We start from the raw sequence: 14845 nt of genomic DNA on the forward strand, positions 1-14845 counted from the left end.
TTAAGTGTGGTCGGTTGTAATTGAATCTTGTTCAAAATCAACGTATTCGTATGTGAGGAACAAAACTTAAAAATGTCAAAATATAACTGTTTATTACAAATAAAACTTAAGAGAAAACGAAAGAAATACAAACAAATAAAAAACGGGGTCAGATAAATAATAAGAATAAAAAACAGTGAATAATATTTCCTGCACAGAATTTTTGACGTCAGAGGTCATAGTGTCATTTTTGCACGACGCAAAGGTGAAGGCAATTAACGACCGATTTAAATATCCAGTTTAAAATTAAATCGTTGTGATCACATTTTGGTCGCATAAAAGACTAAAATAAACCCTGAATTTGAGTTTGTACTGCGCAAAGTACTAATACGTACATACTCGGAAAGTGTTAAAGGGCATATGACGTACGTACACCATGCAAGTTTATGAGATATGTTGACCGCAAACTTTGATTCACACGTTACACAGAGTTTAACTAACTCCAGAGCAACAATAACTTAATTCGAACCCTGATAATTAGTTCCTGAAAAACTCCCCTACTTTCCAAATGCGCGCAGATTTGTCGACCTGCTTTACATGGAAGGTAAAACAACACTTTTAATAACAACACTGCGGTTATTTGTTACAAAAAATTCAATTCAGAAACAGTGGAATGGTATCAGAGGTAATATTGGGACAGGATGCATATTGTATGAAGTGATTTCAATATTGCTGTACATAGGGTGGCACAGTGCTTGCCTAGTGTTTAGGTATAACATTCATAAGCTATTTAGTAAACACTGGAATGTTGGTACTTACGATAGCAATGGCTGGAATTGGAAATTTAGACCAATCTCGAATTGATATACTTCTAAAAACAGTACATAATATCAAAAAAACTCGAAGTTATAAAAAAGCCTCGAACTGTAGCAAGCAACACAACACAGTTTGAAAATCCCCGGTGTTGTGTTCAGGAACATTGGTATCCTACGTGACGTGTCCGATGATTCATCACAGAGAGGTTAAACGAGGGCAAAGTGCTTACATCCAAGCCCGGCTTAATCAATTACAGACACTCGTGGTTTGCTGTGTGCTGTTTACCGGGCTGCGTATGTACGTTATTGCTAGTAAGTGGTTGGTTATTTTTGAGAAAATAAAAGTTCTTTTTTCATATTAACTGTGGTACAATATGTTGGATTAGCTCGCATGAGCTGCATGCTTCAAGCTTGCTTGGAATGTTTGTCACATTAAAAGGCTTTCCAAAATAACGTGTGCGCGTTTAGTTCTAACAAAAACTTTATCGAAACTGCCGGTAAACTTACTTCGTACAAGCAAAAGAAAATCTTTCCAAAACCGACTATGTAAAACAAATGGCCGTGGAACAGAATATTAGGAGTTGGACGGGACTGCAGTCACATATATAGGTAAAAAACGCAACAAAACCGTTGATAACTCGCATAGAACATGTTGAAAAAGGTGATGCTTATCTGAGAGATGATCTTCGAGGGTTCATCAAATCGTGCTCGTTCTTATTCGGTTGCCTTCGTCTCACTGGACGGCGGTAAGCGTTCCAAATCCGTATGGTTTTATCCCATGAACCAGAGACATACTGCGGTAAATCATACGTAATTGTTGCTGGTATTTACAAGTGAATAAAGTTGTCTCTTGTATTTTGTATTTGGTTAATGTTGCGAATTTTCAAAATAAGTTAAATAATAAACGCAATTGTAGGGTATTCCACGAGCAGTTTGTTTAGATAAATCCGCATACAGTTGAATATATTTAGTATGCTCCACACACACATAATACTCAAACAGTCGCCAAAAACATATATTTCTCTCCATAGGCGCCATGAGCTCATTGTTCACATAGAATCAAAACGTTCTTTATGAATAAGGACGTCCATAGCGCAAAAAATATATCCATATATTTTACCTGGCTGATCCTTAAAAGCGAGTCCTTCTTGTGTCAATACTTGTGTGCAATTATATATTGAAACGACAGTGATCGCCAGGTTAACGTTTCATTCCACACATACAATACACAAGACATATATGCAAGTGGCCACATCATATACAACTGCTCTTAATCACCTGCGATCTCTCCACCACGTGTACGATGCTTCTGATGTTCTCACTATGTCCGATATTCGTTTGCACCAAGTTGCAAGTTTCCATGTCGTAAACCCTACGAAAACATGGGAGTTAATCTTTCGAAAAGGTAATTCCCCCAAACGTTACAAAGTCACAAGGGGGGAGTCCCGGAAGCCACAATAGCTTATTTTAGTTTAATTTAGGCAATAATTTTCAACAAAACGTTAAATTGCAATTGTGGTAAAGTTCGATCGGGTGTTCATCCTTCCCAGGCGGTAAAAATAAATTTATAACGTCATACAACTTACTTTATGACGTTTTCCACGGCAGCCACAATGCATCCGTTCACTTTATCAATGCAGAGCGAGCTAACAGCGCCTTGAGTGGTGAGAGTGTGCTCACAAGCCATCCCGTCTTCAGACTGAAAATTAACAATGGAAACCATATACGGAGACAAAATTTAGATACTAATGACAAGAAACTCGAGTAACTTTAAGATAAGTATTCTGAGACACCAGCATTGATTCAACTAGAAAGTTATTTTTAGTTAAACGGCACATAGGCCTATCCACCTACATGTAATGAGATATTCCCATATGAAAACTCACAGTAAATCTTACCCATATCTTGATGGTCCCATCTTCTGACCCAGTGATCCACTTGTCATAAACACCGTTCCATTTCACCGCCGTTATCTCAAGTTCATGACCTTGAAGTGTGTTACGCATGCGCATTTCGCTCCCCACCGGGCTGAACTCCCGGATGTAGACCATCCCGTCACTACTCGAATACGCAAACTCGTTCCTAGCGAATTAAAAACGAGTTTCATAGAGTTTACGAGTTGTCCTGATAATGTAGCACCGTGGTAATGGCGATTAAGCAACGCCGCGCGTCGCATAACACAACAAAGATCAACAGAGCATTGAGATGAGCAAACAATAGTAACTATATCCTGATAATGTAGCACCGTGGTAATGGCGATTAAGCAACGCCGCGCGTCGCATAACACAACAAAGATCAACAGAGCATTGAGATGAGCAAACAATAGTAACTATATACTAATTGTGATGTAACACACGGGTTTTATTTAAATAATCAAAATTAACGTGAGACACTAAAATATGAGTAGTTGAGAAAAGTGCAAACCTTTTAGGGCAGTATTCCATATCAATGATAACTCCGTCACAAGCCAACTCCTCAACCACCTCAACATCCGGGTCACTTTCCTCGACGGTATTGTTGTCACGTGACGCCGTGTTTCGGAAACAGTCTTCCAGTTTCCCGGTTTCGAGGCACCATATCAGTATGCGCCTGTCCCAACCGCCCGAGATCTGGAATGTAATATGACGTCATAAATAACATGTGTGTGACGTCACAGCGTCGTTGGTGACGCGAGTGGTAAGTTTGATTGCCCCGGGGTGGTTGATTTATTGAAGTCGTAAAAACTGTGACGTCTTCTTCCAGGCTTAATAATGATGAGTTAAGTGTGAAGCACTTTATGCAGATGGAGGGAATGTTCCTCCCAACTTATAGGGATTAAAAAGGGTTTGTGAAGATTCCAAGGTGACAATTACGCATATAACGATAACATACGGATACGTAGTTTGGTGTCGCCATCGGGACCTTTGCTGATGATAATTTACGCTCGAAATTGGGTTCTTACTTCACTAAAAGTTACATCGCCAACTTCGCATTTTCGATTTAAATTGTTCAATCAAATACAAACGTATCAGTCACGATTGTAATCGAGTCCATTAAAGCACAAAACTTCATTATCTTTTTCACGCGTTTCGAAGACCACAAGATGGCGCATAATCATACCAGATATGTTGATGTATAGAGAGACTCGTTGTGGACGATCGCCAACGCAGTAACACAGCTTGAATGACCGAGCAAAACACTCCTGCAGATGAATCCTGCTACCCGATTGGTCACCGAGTCACGCGTCATTGCGTCCGCAGGGGGTGTAACCGGGTTCTGTTACGAAACAATGCGGTTACGTCATCTCTGTCGCAAAATACAATCCATATTAGCGGAGATAAGCGTAAGAAAATATTTGCTCTCAAATTGTACATAATTAACGAGATTGCTTAAAACACGTAAAAAAACTATGTTCCACTGAAATTTACAAAAACCAAGACGATTTACCGAGGGTTACGTCATAAACAAATTGAAATCACAATCACATTTGTTTACACATAAAGGCCATTATTACGTCAGCTGGGTCTTTGGCTTCTTCCTCAATTTCGTTGATATTTTGTCGTTTGTCCTCATCTTCGTCGTTGATTGTGACGTTATTATTGATTCGATCACTCATTGTTTCTTCGGCTTCTCGCGTTAAACCAGGGTCGGTTGTTCTTGGAGTGGGGACCGCTCGATTCGTCTCCAAGAGAATGTTGTATTTGCTGATAATCGGATGTGAGACTCAAACTTGGGTCAAATTGCGTCAGAGAAACGGCAAATTTACAAAAGCCAAAACGCAGCTTTTTTACTGAATTGTTGAACTAACTTAAAAGTCTGTAGAAGCAAATGTGCCAAAATGATCAGCTGCATGAGACATTATAAGTCCAAACAGTGCACACTTTCTTCAGCTAGCTTAAATGGTTGCTGTGATTTTATGTTTAGTAACAAGTAAGATGAAAGTATATATTTCCTAATCCATTTTATGCAACGAATGTTTCACAAAACACCACATTCGTGTATTAATATCCCGATATTCTAACGAACTCACTCGCTCGCTTCCTCGTCTTCTTCCTTGTCTGGAGTCAGCCGCGTGAGGGCGCTAACAGCCGCGTAGTCGAAACCCCACAAATAGACGTTTCCATCCTCAGACGCAAGAACCAGAAGGTCAAGGTGTTCAACGTATATGCATCTCAACAACGAGATGTTGGTGCTGAAATGATGAGTAATGGTAATTGCTATGACTTGAGTTTCATCACGCTAGCTTTTATCAACGGCTGTGACAAGACCAAACATACTACATGCGAATGAATGGATATTCCACTTAAAACTAAAATCAGTACAATTTGCAAGCAATACAAGCAAACGTGTTTCCAGTAACTTAGTTATTTTAAGTTATACTAAGTATTTTTGTACAATTCACGGAAAAACTAATGCCTGTATTATTCAATGGTAATGTTTAAGAAGGAATTCACAATGGGAGCTGTGGTAGCTGAAATAACAACAGGAAATGTGACCAACATTAAAAAAAGCCCAAAATACATTTGTTGTTTCAATAACTCGCTTGTAAATATCAAATGTCGATATTATACGAAACCAACCAACGTTGAATTACGCAAAATTTTGATGTTTCAGTTCTTCTTTCAAAAAGCCAACATCACCAAATAGTGGCCGACAATGAAACAAAGAACACAGTAATTACAGCTGTCCTATTTCAAAATGGCGGACGCCCCAAGCAACTTCGTTAATTCCCACGAATCGGCTTTAGAACGTCTCGATTCGTGAGGTTTTATTGCGCAACAATCGATCCCTTTGTGACGAAACAATGAGCAACTCTACCTTTCTAAGGACGTTGCAAGAAGATTTTAATCGCTGGTTTCATGGTTTTAAAGTTTGCGTAACACACCCTGATGACGTAACCAGTGATAATATTGTGCTGGGTGTAAGTTAGATTTATTCAAGAAATGTGGTTCAAGAACAAACGTTGGACGCGTGGAATCTTACAACGCAACACACCAATAATATTGTTGTGTGTAAATTATTAAGACGACAGAAACTTATTGTGTTAGGTAGGGGAGCTTTATCACCTTTATGGTTTTATCGAAGCCTATGCCATCTTATTTCCGCTGTGTATTGTTCATCTGCGCAGTTTTTTTTTTCAAATTAAATAAAAAAAACTAAAATCTTTGTTTGTAAATAATCGCAAATCCTGGAGCAGTCTCGAAACTAAAACACCAGAACACACGAGACAAAAAGAACACAACACAGCGCAGCTGACGTCATCAGGTAATGCTCTGCGTTCTCACACCACACGTCCGGGCCAAACTGGGTCAATTAGCGGCTCCGCGTTGCCCTAAAATCCGCCGATAATCCCAAACTCACGCGGCCAAGGCTGCAAAGAGCAAACAAATCTGGGCTCGAAAAATCCCGCCCCGACCCTGCGCCATTTTGTTTGCGTTGCATCGACGCCGCCTGTGCAGGACGCCGCGGTCCCTTCCTGTGTGATGTCACAATACCCGTGATGTCATGCAGCGCGAAAGCGGGACAGCGGAAAAGCGTTCCGGTCGCTTGCAGGCCTGCTATTCAACATATGCGAAGCGCCTGACATGTTGGCCCGCTCCGCTGTCGGTTGTGTTATTGTTGTTGGTTAGCGAACGGAAATGAATTCGTCATCGTCGACTACCGGTAGTTTTGTGACACGTCATCTTTGATATTCGCCGTATTTTGCCGTCGCCTGGGCGTGATTGGGATTTTGTATTCAATTAAGTGTGTGGATATTCACGTTCTTTACAAGGCGAGAGAAGCATGAAGTGCCAACGTGTGCATTACATAACGTCCGGAATCACATAAACATGGGGATTACAAATACAGCGAATTTTAAACACAAGAAGATTTTAAAAAACATAAAGAACAAACCGTCCACGTTTCATTACAAACGACTTAATCATTGGTCGTTAATTCCACGCTTGGTTGACGGTCAGCCATGCAAGGCCATCTGTCACTCACGAGCCGGCATCTGTTTGCTGGCAAAAGTTATTTTGGCGCCAAAACTCGCGTCCCTTGTCACGTGACTTTGGAAGCGGACCGAGTCATGCGTGACCTACTTTCGTTAACAGCAGCAGAGGCGAAATCATCGGGCGATGGATTTTAGCTGAGACTGTTACAAGATGAACGTTCTTGTTGATATTTGTAACAATCCATTTTTAGTGTTTTTTTACGCATTTTTGTGACATTCTGGGATTAAATTGTTAAAACGTTTGATTTAAATCATGGCAAGTGCAGCAAATTTATCTGAAACAAAAAATTAAAACAAAAAATTTAAAAACAAAAACACTTAAAATTTCAATTTATCAAATCTAAGAAAAAAAAGACAAAGAACCCCAACATATCACGAAATTGTTGATAAAAACACCTCAATGATAGTGCTAGTATCTTAAGATTTGTTATATTTATTTCTTGTTAAATAAACACGAAAAAATAAACATATTTTTTGCGTTGATGGAAGGCAAAATGTCGGTTTGAATAAAATCTATGTAACTTTTATGCCAAATTCTTTTTTAATTTTAATGCCTAGCAGCAAAAGCAGTGCCATGAAAGTACATTTTTTAACATGGGTTTGTTTTTCATTTTGTACGTTTGGAATTGAAGGAAATATTACGTGACTAATTTCACTATGTTTTATTTTACGTTGTTCGTGTTTTCAAAGATAAAAAATGTTTCAATGTTTTCAAAGAAAGCATAGCGGATATCAATGATCAGTCACTGGTGCAAAACATATTCCCACAAATCAAACTTATTCTCCACAAGACTACGTTAGATTATCGCGAACGGAATTCGATTATTTGATAACAACAGCGTCAAAATCGCGCTGCAGTCAGAGGTGCAAGAACAATGGCGCGCAGGAGATAAGAAAATTACGGGTAGGTGTAAGGTGATAATTAATCTCAGTAAAGTCTGGACCCTTCTTAGTCACGAAAGCGCCAAACCAAACAATGCCTGCAAGCCGTTGTGGTGATTTTCGAGGAAAAGGTTTGATAAGTCTCGAGCTTTGGCGGTGAGCTTAAACGACAAAGGCGACAGGAGGGGACTTTATAAGCGACGTGCGCTGGTCACTTGGTATGTTGTTTCGACCAGCAGTGGTCAAGTGAGGAGCTCAGTCACCTCTATGGTAAGTTGGCAAAGGTTGAGGTTTCAGTCGGTTTAGTTGGCGATCTGTCGGTAAAGGTATTCTAGATACAGTAATATTCGTATTTTTCGGGTAATATTCTTTTATAACTTGGCGAAAATTGGTAGGTTTTTCATACAAACGTGATAAATTTTATAACTTTGCGAATAGTTGAAGCAAAACAACGCGAAGAATTAATTGCGAAGAAATCTGAACGTTTTCCATAAACTCAATATCGCCATTTTTGCATAGGATCGCGTAATACTGCACAGGATGCTATTATGTTTACGTCTTCCTATTCGTGGAGCCCGGCTGAGCGCAATGTTTACACACGAAGTCAATTTGTTGTGTGATCGACACTGCGTGTTTCCGGCAGATTTCAAAACTTCACAAACTGTAACAAGCCAACACTGTACCAGACTGTACGGTTAGGAACTTAAAATGAACAGGCTCTGTGTGCACAGTAACCTACTGCAGCCTGTCATCGTTTTAAGCGCCATACCGAGGTCATGGAAATGCAACCAGTGGCTGCGAGGCGTGAGTTTCTTTAGTTTGGCAAGCAAGGTATTTAACACCCAGGGGAAAGCTGAACCCGGCGAGAAACTAAGCGAACCGAAGTATGGCGGCCATTTTTAATGGAATGCCTTGTTTACCTTTTCGCTACTCGTATGTCCGTAAGCGACTCGCTTGTTTTGCCCAGAGTGGACACGATGACGTCATCCTCGCGGACACGTCACAATGGTCGGGCGCTTTTTTCGTGGCTTATTGTTCGTTTGGTATGGCCGCCACTTCGTCGAAGACAACAGGATGTGAGCGTATATAAAGTGGCTGCACGCCGATGCGAACTGGTGTTAGTCATGCGCGGTTTTATTATGGACTGGACGCCATTTTTTGATATGCGGACGTTAGCTGTGGGATCGCTTCAGTAATCTCGCTGGTGTTTTGCATTCTCGCAGATTCTCGCAGCAATATCAAGATCGACTCAGTGGGATTTGAGGTTGTCCGGAAAACGCGATTTGTCGCTCGACCCAGATTCGAACTAATGTCACGCTGTGAGTGAGTTTGTTTCAAGGGCGGGGAATTGGGTCATGCCGAGCGGATTAGAAAGACCGCAGATTTATAATTGTGTATGGTGACTGGGTCACAAGAAAGCGAGACCAGCCGACTGACTGTAAGCCAATTAATCAGTTTTAGATGACAGACACTGAAAGTTGGAAGGCTTTTAGTTATAAGTACGATGTATTCTGTCTTTATTGTGAGTAACACTTTGAATGAAACTTCTGCGGAACAGGCCGGTCGGTACTTTAACCCGACCTGTTTCCAGGGTTTTGTACAACGTGATTACACAACCACGAGTGTTTTACGGTAAGTAAACATCATATTTTTGCAGTATTGATCGGTGTAGTAATTGGGTTAAGTTCTGGTCAAATATGACACCGTTCAAGAAAACGCCCATTCATAAAAACATGAAGTGTCCGAGTTACAGGAACTTTCCCAGGAACAGGCTGTTCCCTTAAGTCAGCAGCCTGTTTTGGGGAATTCCCGGCAGCTCGTAGGCACGTTACCAGCATCAGTTCAGCAGCCTCGGGCAGTAAAGGCACGACTTCTAAATTGCACGGCAGCGGTCGACGGAATGAACTTTCCCAGGAATAAGTCTGCTTTGGAGACTTGTCCAGTGAAAGTTCCTTCTGTGCGGTTGGCGCAAGCAGCTGAAGGTCAAGTGTAAAACCAGCTCTATACCGGTAGCTATTCATTGCATGGCGACCGGCTTTTTCTTGGCCACGTGTTGGAACATTTTTGGAACGGGCTGCTGTCTTAGTCAGTCCTTCTTTGAATGTCCCCCTACGTGAAACAAGACACGCAACCGAGCAAATCTCGTATTTCAAAGACATGATCATCATTATGACGTATTCGGCCTTGAAAGCTCATTCGCTCTCTGCCAAGTGCGTGACTCATCAGCCGAAGGCAACGTGAACTTTACCACGAAAAGGTCTGTGTTTTATTCACAGTTTAAAACAGGCCATTTTGCGGAGTTCCTGTTGTCCTTTGAGCAAAGACAACCATTTTTACAACCATGTGAAAAAAATGTTCACCTTGACCACAAAAATCATAATTTCGCCGCGGCTCTCTACCTCCCTCCCTCGCCTGGTTTTGAACTTTCTAAGGAATAGGTTTCGTTTTGGCGATAAAACCTGTCCTTGGTAAGTCAACGTCGTGCGAAGGGCAAACAGTCGTTCCCATAAGTTTTACACACTCCCCGGCGCCAGATCTTAGCCTGAAACTTCGCTGGAACAGGCCGGTTTTCAACGCAACCCCGCCTTCTGGCCAAGTTCACGTGCTAACGACGCCATTTTCTTCTACTCCTAAAGCTTCCGCCATTTTGTTACCTACGTCGTCCCAGGATACCAACCTAACATTCTCACTAAGTGCAGGAACTTCCCTAGGAACAGGCTTGTATTTCACAACACAGCCTGTCGTAGGGGGCGCCAAAACTTGGTGTGACCATGCAACCGAGGTTACCACAGGTCAATAGGTTATTTAGGGTCAAGCTATAGAGAACCAACCCCTTGTATCAAAATGTGTAGCATTGTTACTTTGGAACATTCATTGGAACGGGCTGGCGAGCATGACTGCTTACACCCGCCCTTCTAGAAGGTTCCTGAAACGCAATTGCTCTTTTCGTCGGATACACTTGGTTATTGTTTTAATTGTAATATCTCAGACTTGCATCTATCTTTTAAGTTTGCTAAGCTGGTAAAATCAATTTGTTGTACTTGATGTGCCCAAACGAATACCAGGTCTAACCAAAACTTGCAATTTGCCTGTAATTTTGCCTGACCCATAACCCTCATGGTGTGATCTGTCCTTGAGTCGCATATTTACTGTTTTCAGAGTTCTTTTTGTGCAAAATAAAATTGAGTAATGTAAGTGTAGTAATACTATAGTAATATCATATGCAAGGTAGTAAAATAGTCTGGAGTCTGGTACCTCTTGTACAGGGAAGATGGCGCCACCAAGGAGGTGTTAAATGCGTAGTGAGTAGCCGCCAGTGGGCGTGTTCCACGTGGACTTACGACCTGTGCGGGTTTCACTCCAATCCCACGCTCTTTTTTAATACTTTCCAGTTTGTCCAAGCATTCCTTTCGGGTTAGCTGTTCCATGCTAAAGAAAGAGGCTAATTCAATTGTTTCAACTAGTTGTGACGTGACAACAGTGATTACATGACACACAATTTTATTTACTCAAAAACATTTTTTGAACTTGACCCCGGTCGACTGAAAATTAACGCCCAATTATACCTGTACATGAAGTGACTTGATTGAAGTCGCTCCCACTTGTATACGTTTCCTCTGCTACCCCCGCTGAACAAAAGCATCGGAACTTTCCGGGCTGCAAGTGGATGTAAATACTATAAGGCAGGGGTGGGGGTCGCACGCCTACTTTAACGGCTCGTAAACCAGTTACAAATTAAAAGTAGGTCAGGTTTTATAGGGGGCCTAAATATTCAAAATTAACGTTTTTTACCTAGCCGTATTAATTAACAATACTTACTGTAGGAAACGCTTTCAATTGGATGCTTGCACTTCAAAGCTGTGAGGCAACCTGCGCTGTTGTATTTCCATACAATTAAATGACGTCGATTCGTTGATGCTATTTAAATAAAATCAATAACAAAATAAATTTGGAATCAATTTTTTTTGAGATTTGGTCTGATTTCTATGATTCATGCTTAGTATTTTCATCTAAACGCGTGTATCGTAATCACATGTATTTGGCTGTGATGCAATTAAAACTAATAAATTTCCAAAACAATCATCAAGTAGCGCTTAGGTTTTGGCCTTTCAATAAAATGTTTTTACCAACAATTTGTCCGGATTCTGGGCTGTAACGGAGTTTAAGTAGTTTGTGTCGAACCTCATCGTCCGATTCTGACTGGAATGTCGGCAAAAATTCTGAAACCTGTTTGCGGGAGGGGGGTTATTCCATGTTTGGTAATTCCCCTATTAGATTTTCTCGTCATGCATGATTTATTAATCATTTTAACACAAAAAATGTTGCAAAAACTGCGAAAATCAGCCTGTGGTGCTGGTATTGACCAATAGTTCCGTACCTTGTGAACTTTTCTAATAATATAACATAAAATATCGCACTGGCGCTAACTACCAACCACTCTTTGGAGTATTTTTATCACTATGTACTTTTGAAAATAAAACCGTGAATTGAAGATGTTTGTAGAATGTAGTTTTAATGGTAAATGTTGCACACATGTACGAAACTGAGGCTTTCCTTATTCGTACATGATACACTACCGGTCCCGTACATAAAACGCGAATCAAAATTACAAGAAAACTCACATTTTCCCCCGCTTTAGGGTCAAACAAAGTAGCGTACTGTGACCCTGAAGCAATCCACACGACTTTAGCGCGAGGAATGTAACAAAGACTCGTTATCGTGTTGAGGAAAATAGTTTCAAGTCTGTGACGTAACTTGCCATCCTGCGACCAAATCTTCACCGTTCGATCGAACGAGCCGGTGATCAACCTGAATATCAATCAATTTTGTTTGAAATAAAATATTTTTTAGACAGAAATGACAAAGGAATTGAATATTCATGGGAAGAGTTCAGACCAAAAAGGTAAAAATGTTAGATTTTAGACGTTACAACCGATGTAGGTCATTTTAATTCTATTGGCATCATACAGACACCATAAAAATTTGGGCCTTTTTATTGTAGATATACACATAACAGCCAGTTATGGAACTAATGTTAGGACAGACATGTAATGTTACCACTAGTATGACCTTAATTAAAAGGTCAGAATTTCTATTGAAGCAAAAAGTTCCAGCCATATTTTTACCATGTATTATTTTCATTGTCCTTCACCAAAATCATGCAATTAATCCCAGCTTCATGAGCTTTCCTGTTGCAGTGGATTAAATTCAACCCCTTTGTACCAGGGTAGAGAGTGGTGTCGTATATACAGAACCTACCATCAAATCTGCAGACAAATATTTCATATTTGAAAACATTTAAAAAATGTGATATGAGTTGAAAAATAATCATTTAAGTGATTAAATTCCACAGAAAAATTTGAAATGTCGAAAAAGTTTCGAACTATTGTGGTAATTGAGTCAAGACTTAACAAACAACAATCGTCTCATGGAGTTATGTAAAGTGAAAGATGATCAAGGTAAGTTTATAGTGTAAGTCCATGACATATTTTTAAAGTAGAATTTAGCCACCTACCCTGCGGTATAGACCCTGGATTCATGACATATGACGCAAGGGACAATATCGCTGTGCTCAGTTGTGATATACGGTTTGCGGCGATCGATCAAACTGCCACAGTTTCTAGTGGGGTCGAGCATGAACAATTGAACTGAGCCGTTAAAGCCACAGATAATTTGCTGCCTCCTTAGGTTGAAGCACATTGTGTACATGGGGTAGCCGATCTAATAACAACAAAACTATTTGTGTGCCAATAAAGAAAGAAATACATTGCTTTGCATCATTGTGTGTTTTCAATCCAAAAAGCTTGTATATATACACTAGCTTTGTTTACAAAGAAAATATAATGCATCATTACAAAGCAGGTTCTGTGACAAAATGAAAAGAATTGTTGACTTTAGCCTCACACATAAATAAAATCGGAAAAACTCTTAATAAGCGACAGTGGTGAATTGTTGTTTAACAGATAATACATTAGTTGCATACTTTCTTTGAAAGAATTTTACTTATAAATATACAAATTATTTACAAAAAGTTTTATTTGTCCCAACCCTTTTTTAAACAAAATGAAATTTATCGATTAAATTTGACCATTAGAACCCAGGAAATGAACATGTAAATGCTAGTTTGTCTGATTTCTCTTACCCTTATCTTATCAACAACGTTTCCCCCACTTCCCCAAGCAATAATAAGTCCGTCGTTGGCGCAAGAGAACAGAATTTTCTGCTCCCACCAAAATCGGATATCCGTAAGCCATCCGCTGTGCTCATTGTTTGTCAACATTAGCTTTCCAGTGTCTTGCTCCCACCATTTCATGAGACCATCTGCACAATAAATCACAACTTGATTGTTTACGAGCCAGACAATATATTGTTTGTTTTTTCATTGTTTTTATATTAGTTAACTCTTTACCCTGTCACATAATTTGTCATACATCTCGACTGGAACTTAAAAAAGCAAAAGGGCTTTAGTTGACAATGTCTGTTGGTAATCACTGTATATGTTGCATGTAAACATTTTTGCTTGAAATTATTTTTTTTGGGTGTAGGGCAAATTTTTTCTTGCATGTCTTTCAAAAATGGCCTTAAAAAAAAAAGAGTTTTAAAGTAATTTCCTCACTAAACGGTCCCTGTAGCCTACTCAGTTTATATGATTTAAGCAATTGACATTAACTTTGGGATCTATATGCTGTCTGAAAATAACATTTTATTTGCAAAAACAAAACTTTATAAACATAAAATAGTATGACCTTCGAAACCAACTACAATTTCTCTTCTCATCGGATGGAATCCAATGGCAGTAATAGCTCTTGTGTGGGTATCCCTGATCATGAATTGTTTTTCCATTGCCATGTTTGCAGGCGTTCTGTTTCTAAATAATAAAATTTCATACAGTTTCATGCTGAAGCTTAAATTGTCAAACTTAATCAAATAAACAAGCACTAAAAAACTTTCTGAGTTGTTTAAAATCAAATTCATAAGTTTTGCAATTGCCATAAAAGATACATATGCTCTTGTCATTGTCGTTTAAGGCACTATTCAGGTATTATTTTAGGCTTTAACTCACCCTGGTTCAACGCAGCGGCAACAAAATATATTCTGCACACAAAATGCAAAATCCTTTTTTCAACTTCAGGACCAGCTTCGTCTGTTGCGATGGTACTCAACAACTCGCTGTAGCGAAATAGATAAAAGTTGA

At 39.7% G+C, this 14845-nt stretch overlaps 1 protein-coding gene across 1 annotated transcript; it reads right to left on the reverse strand.

The window, feature by feature from the left end:
• Positions 1–148: 148 nt before the first annotated feature.
• On the reverse strand, positions 149–14797 carry LOC145905781 (uncharacterized). The gene is made up of 18 exons (XM_082993067.1): positions 14714–14797; positions 14397–14518; positions 13793–13971; positions 13166–13371; positions 12777–12917; positions 12273–12459; positions 11778–11877; positions 11470–11568; positions 11217–11307; positions 10906–11079; positions 4804–4965; positions 4288–4477; positions 3894–4049; positions 3219–3403; positions 2693–2876; positions 2381–2493; positions 2073–2166; positions 149–1588 (listed from the first exon to the last, which is right to left on the reverse strand). The coding sequence occupies exons 2-18, from the start codon at positions 14497–14499 to the stop codon at positions 1463–1465; spliced, it is 2490 nt and encodes an 829-aa protein (XP_082849193.1). The 5' UTR covers positions 14500–14518; positions 14714–14797; the 3' UTR covers positions 149–1462.
• Between the last annotated feature and the right edge of the window lie 48 nt (positions 14798–14845).

Source organism: Ascidia mentula, chromosome 6 (assembly GCF_947561715.1).
Source record: "Ascidia mentula chromosome 6, kaAscMent1.1, whole genome shotgun sequence".
In the NCBI taxonomy this organism is placed as follows: Eukaryota; Metazoa; Chordata; class Ascidiacea; order Phlebobranchia; family Ascidiidae; genus Ascidia; species Ascidia mentula.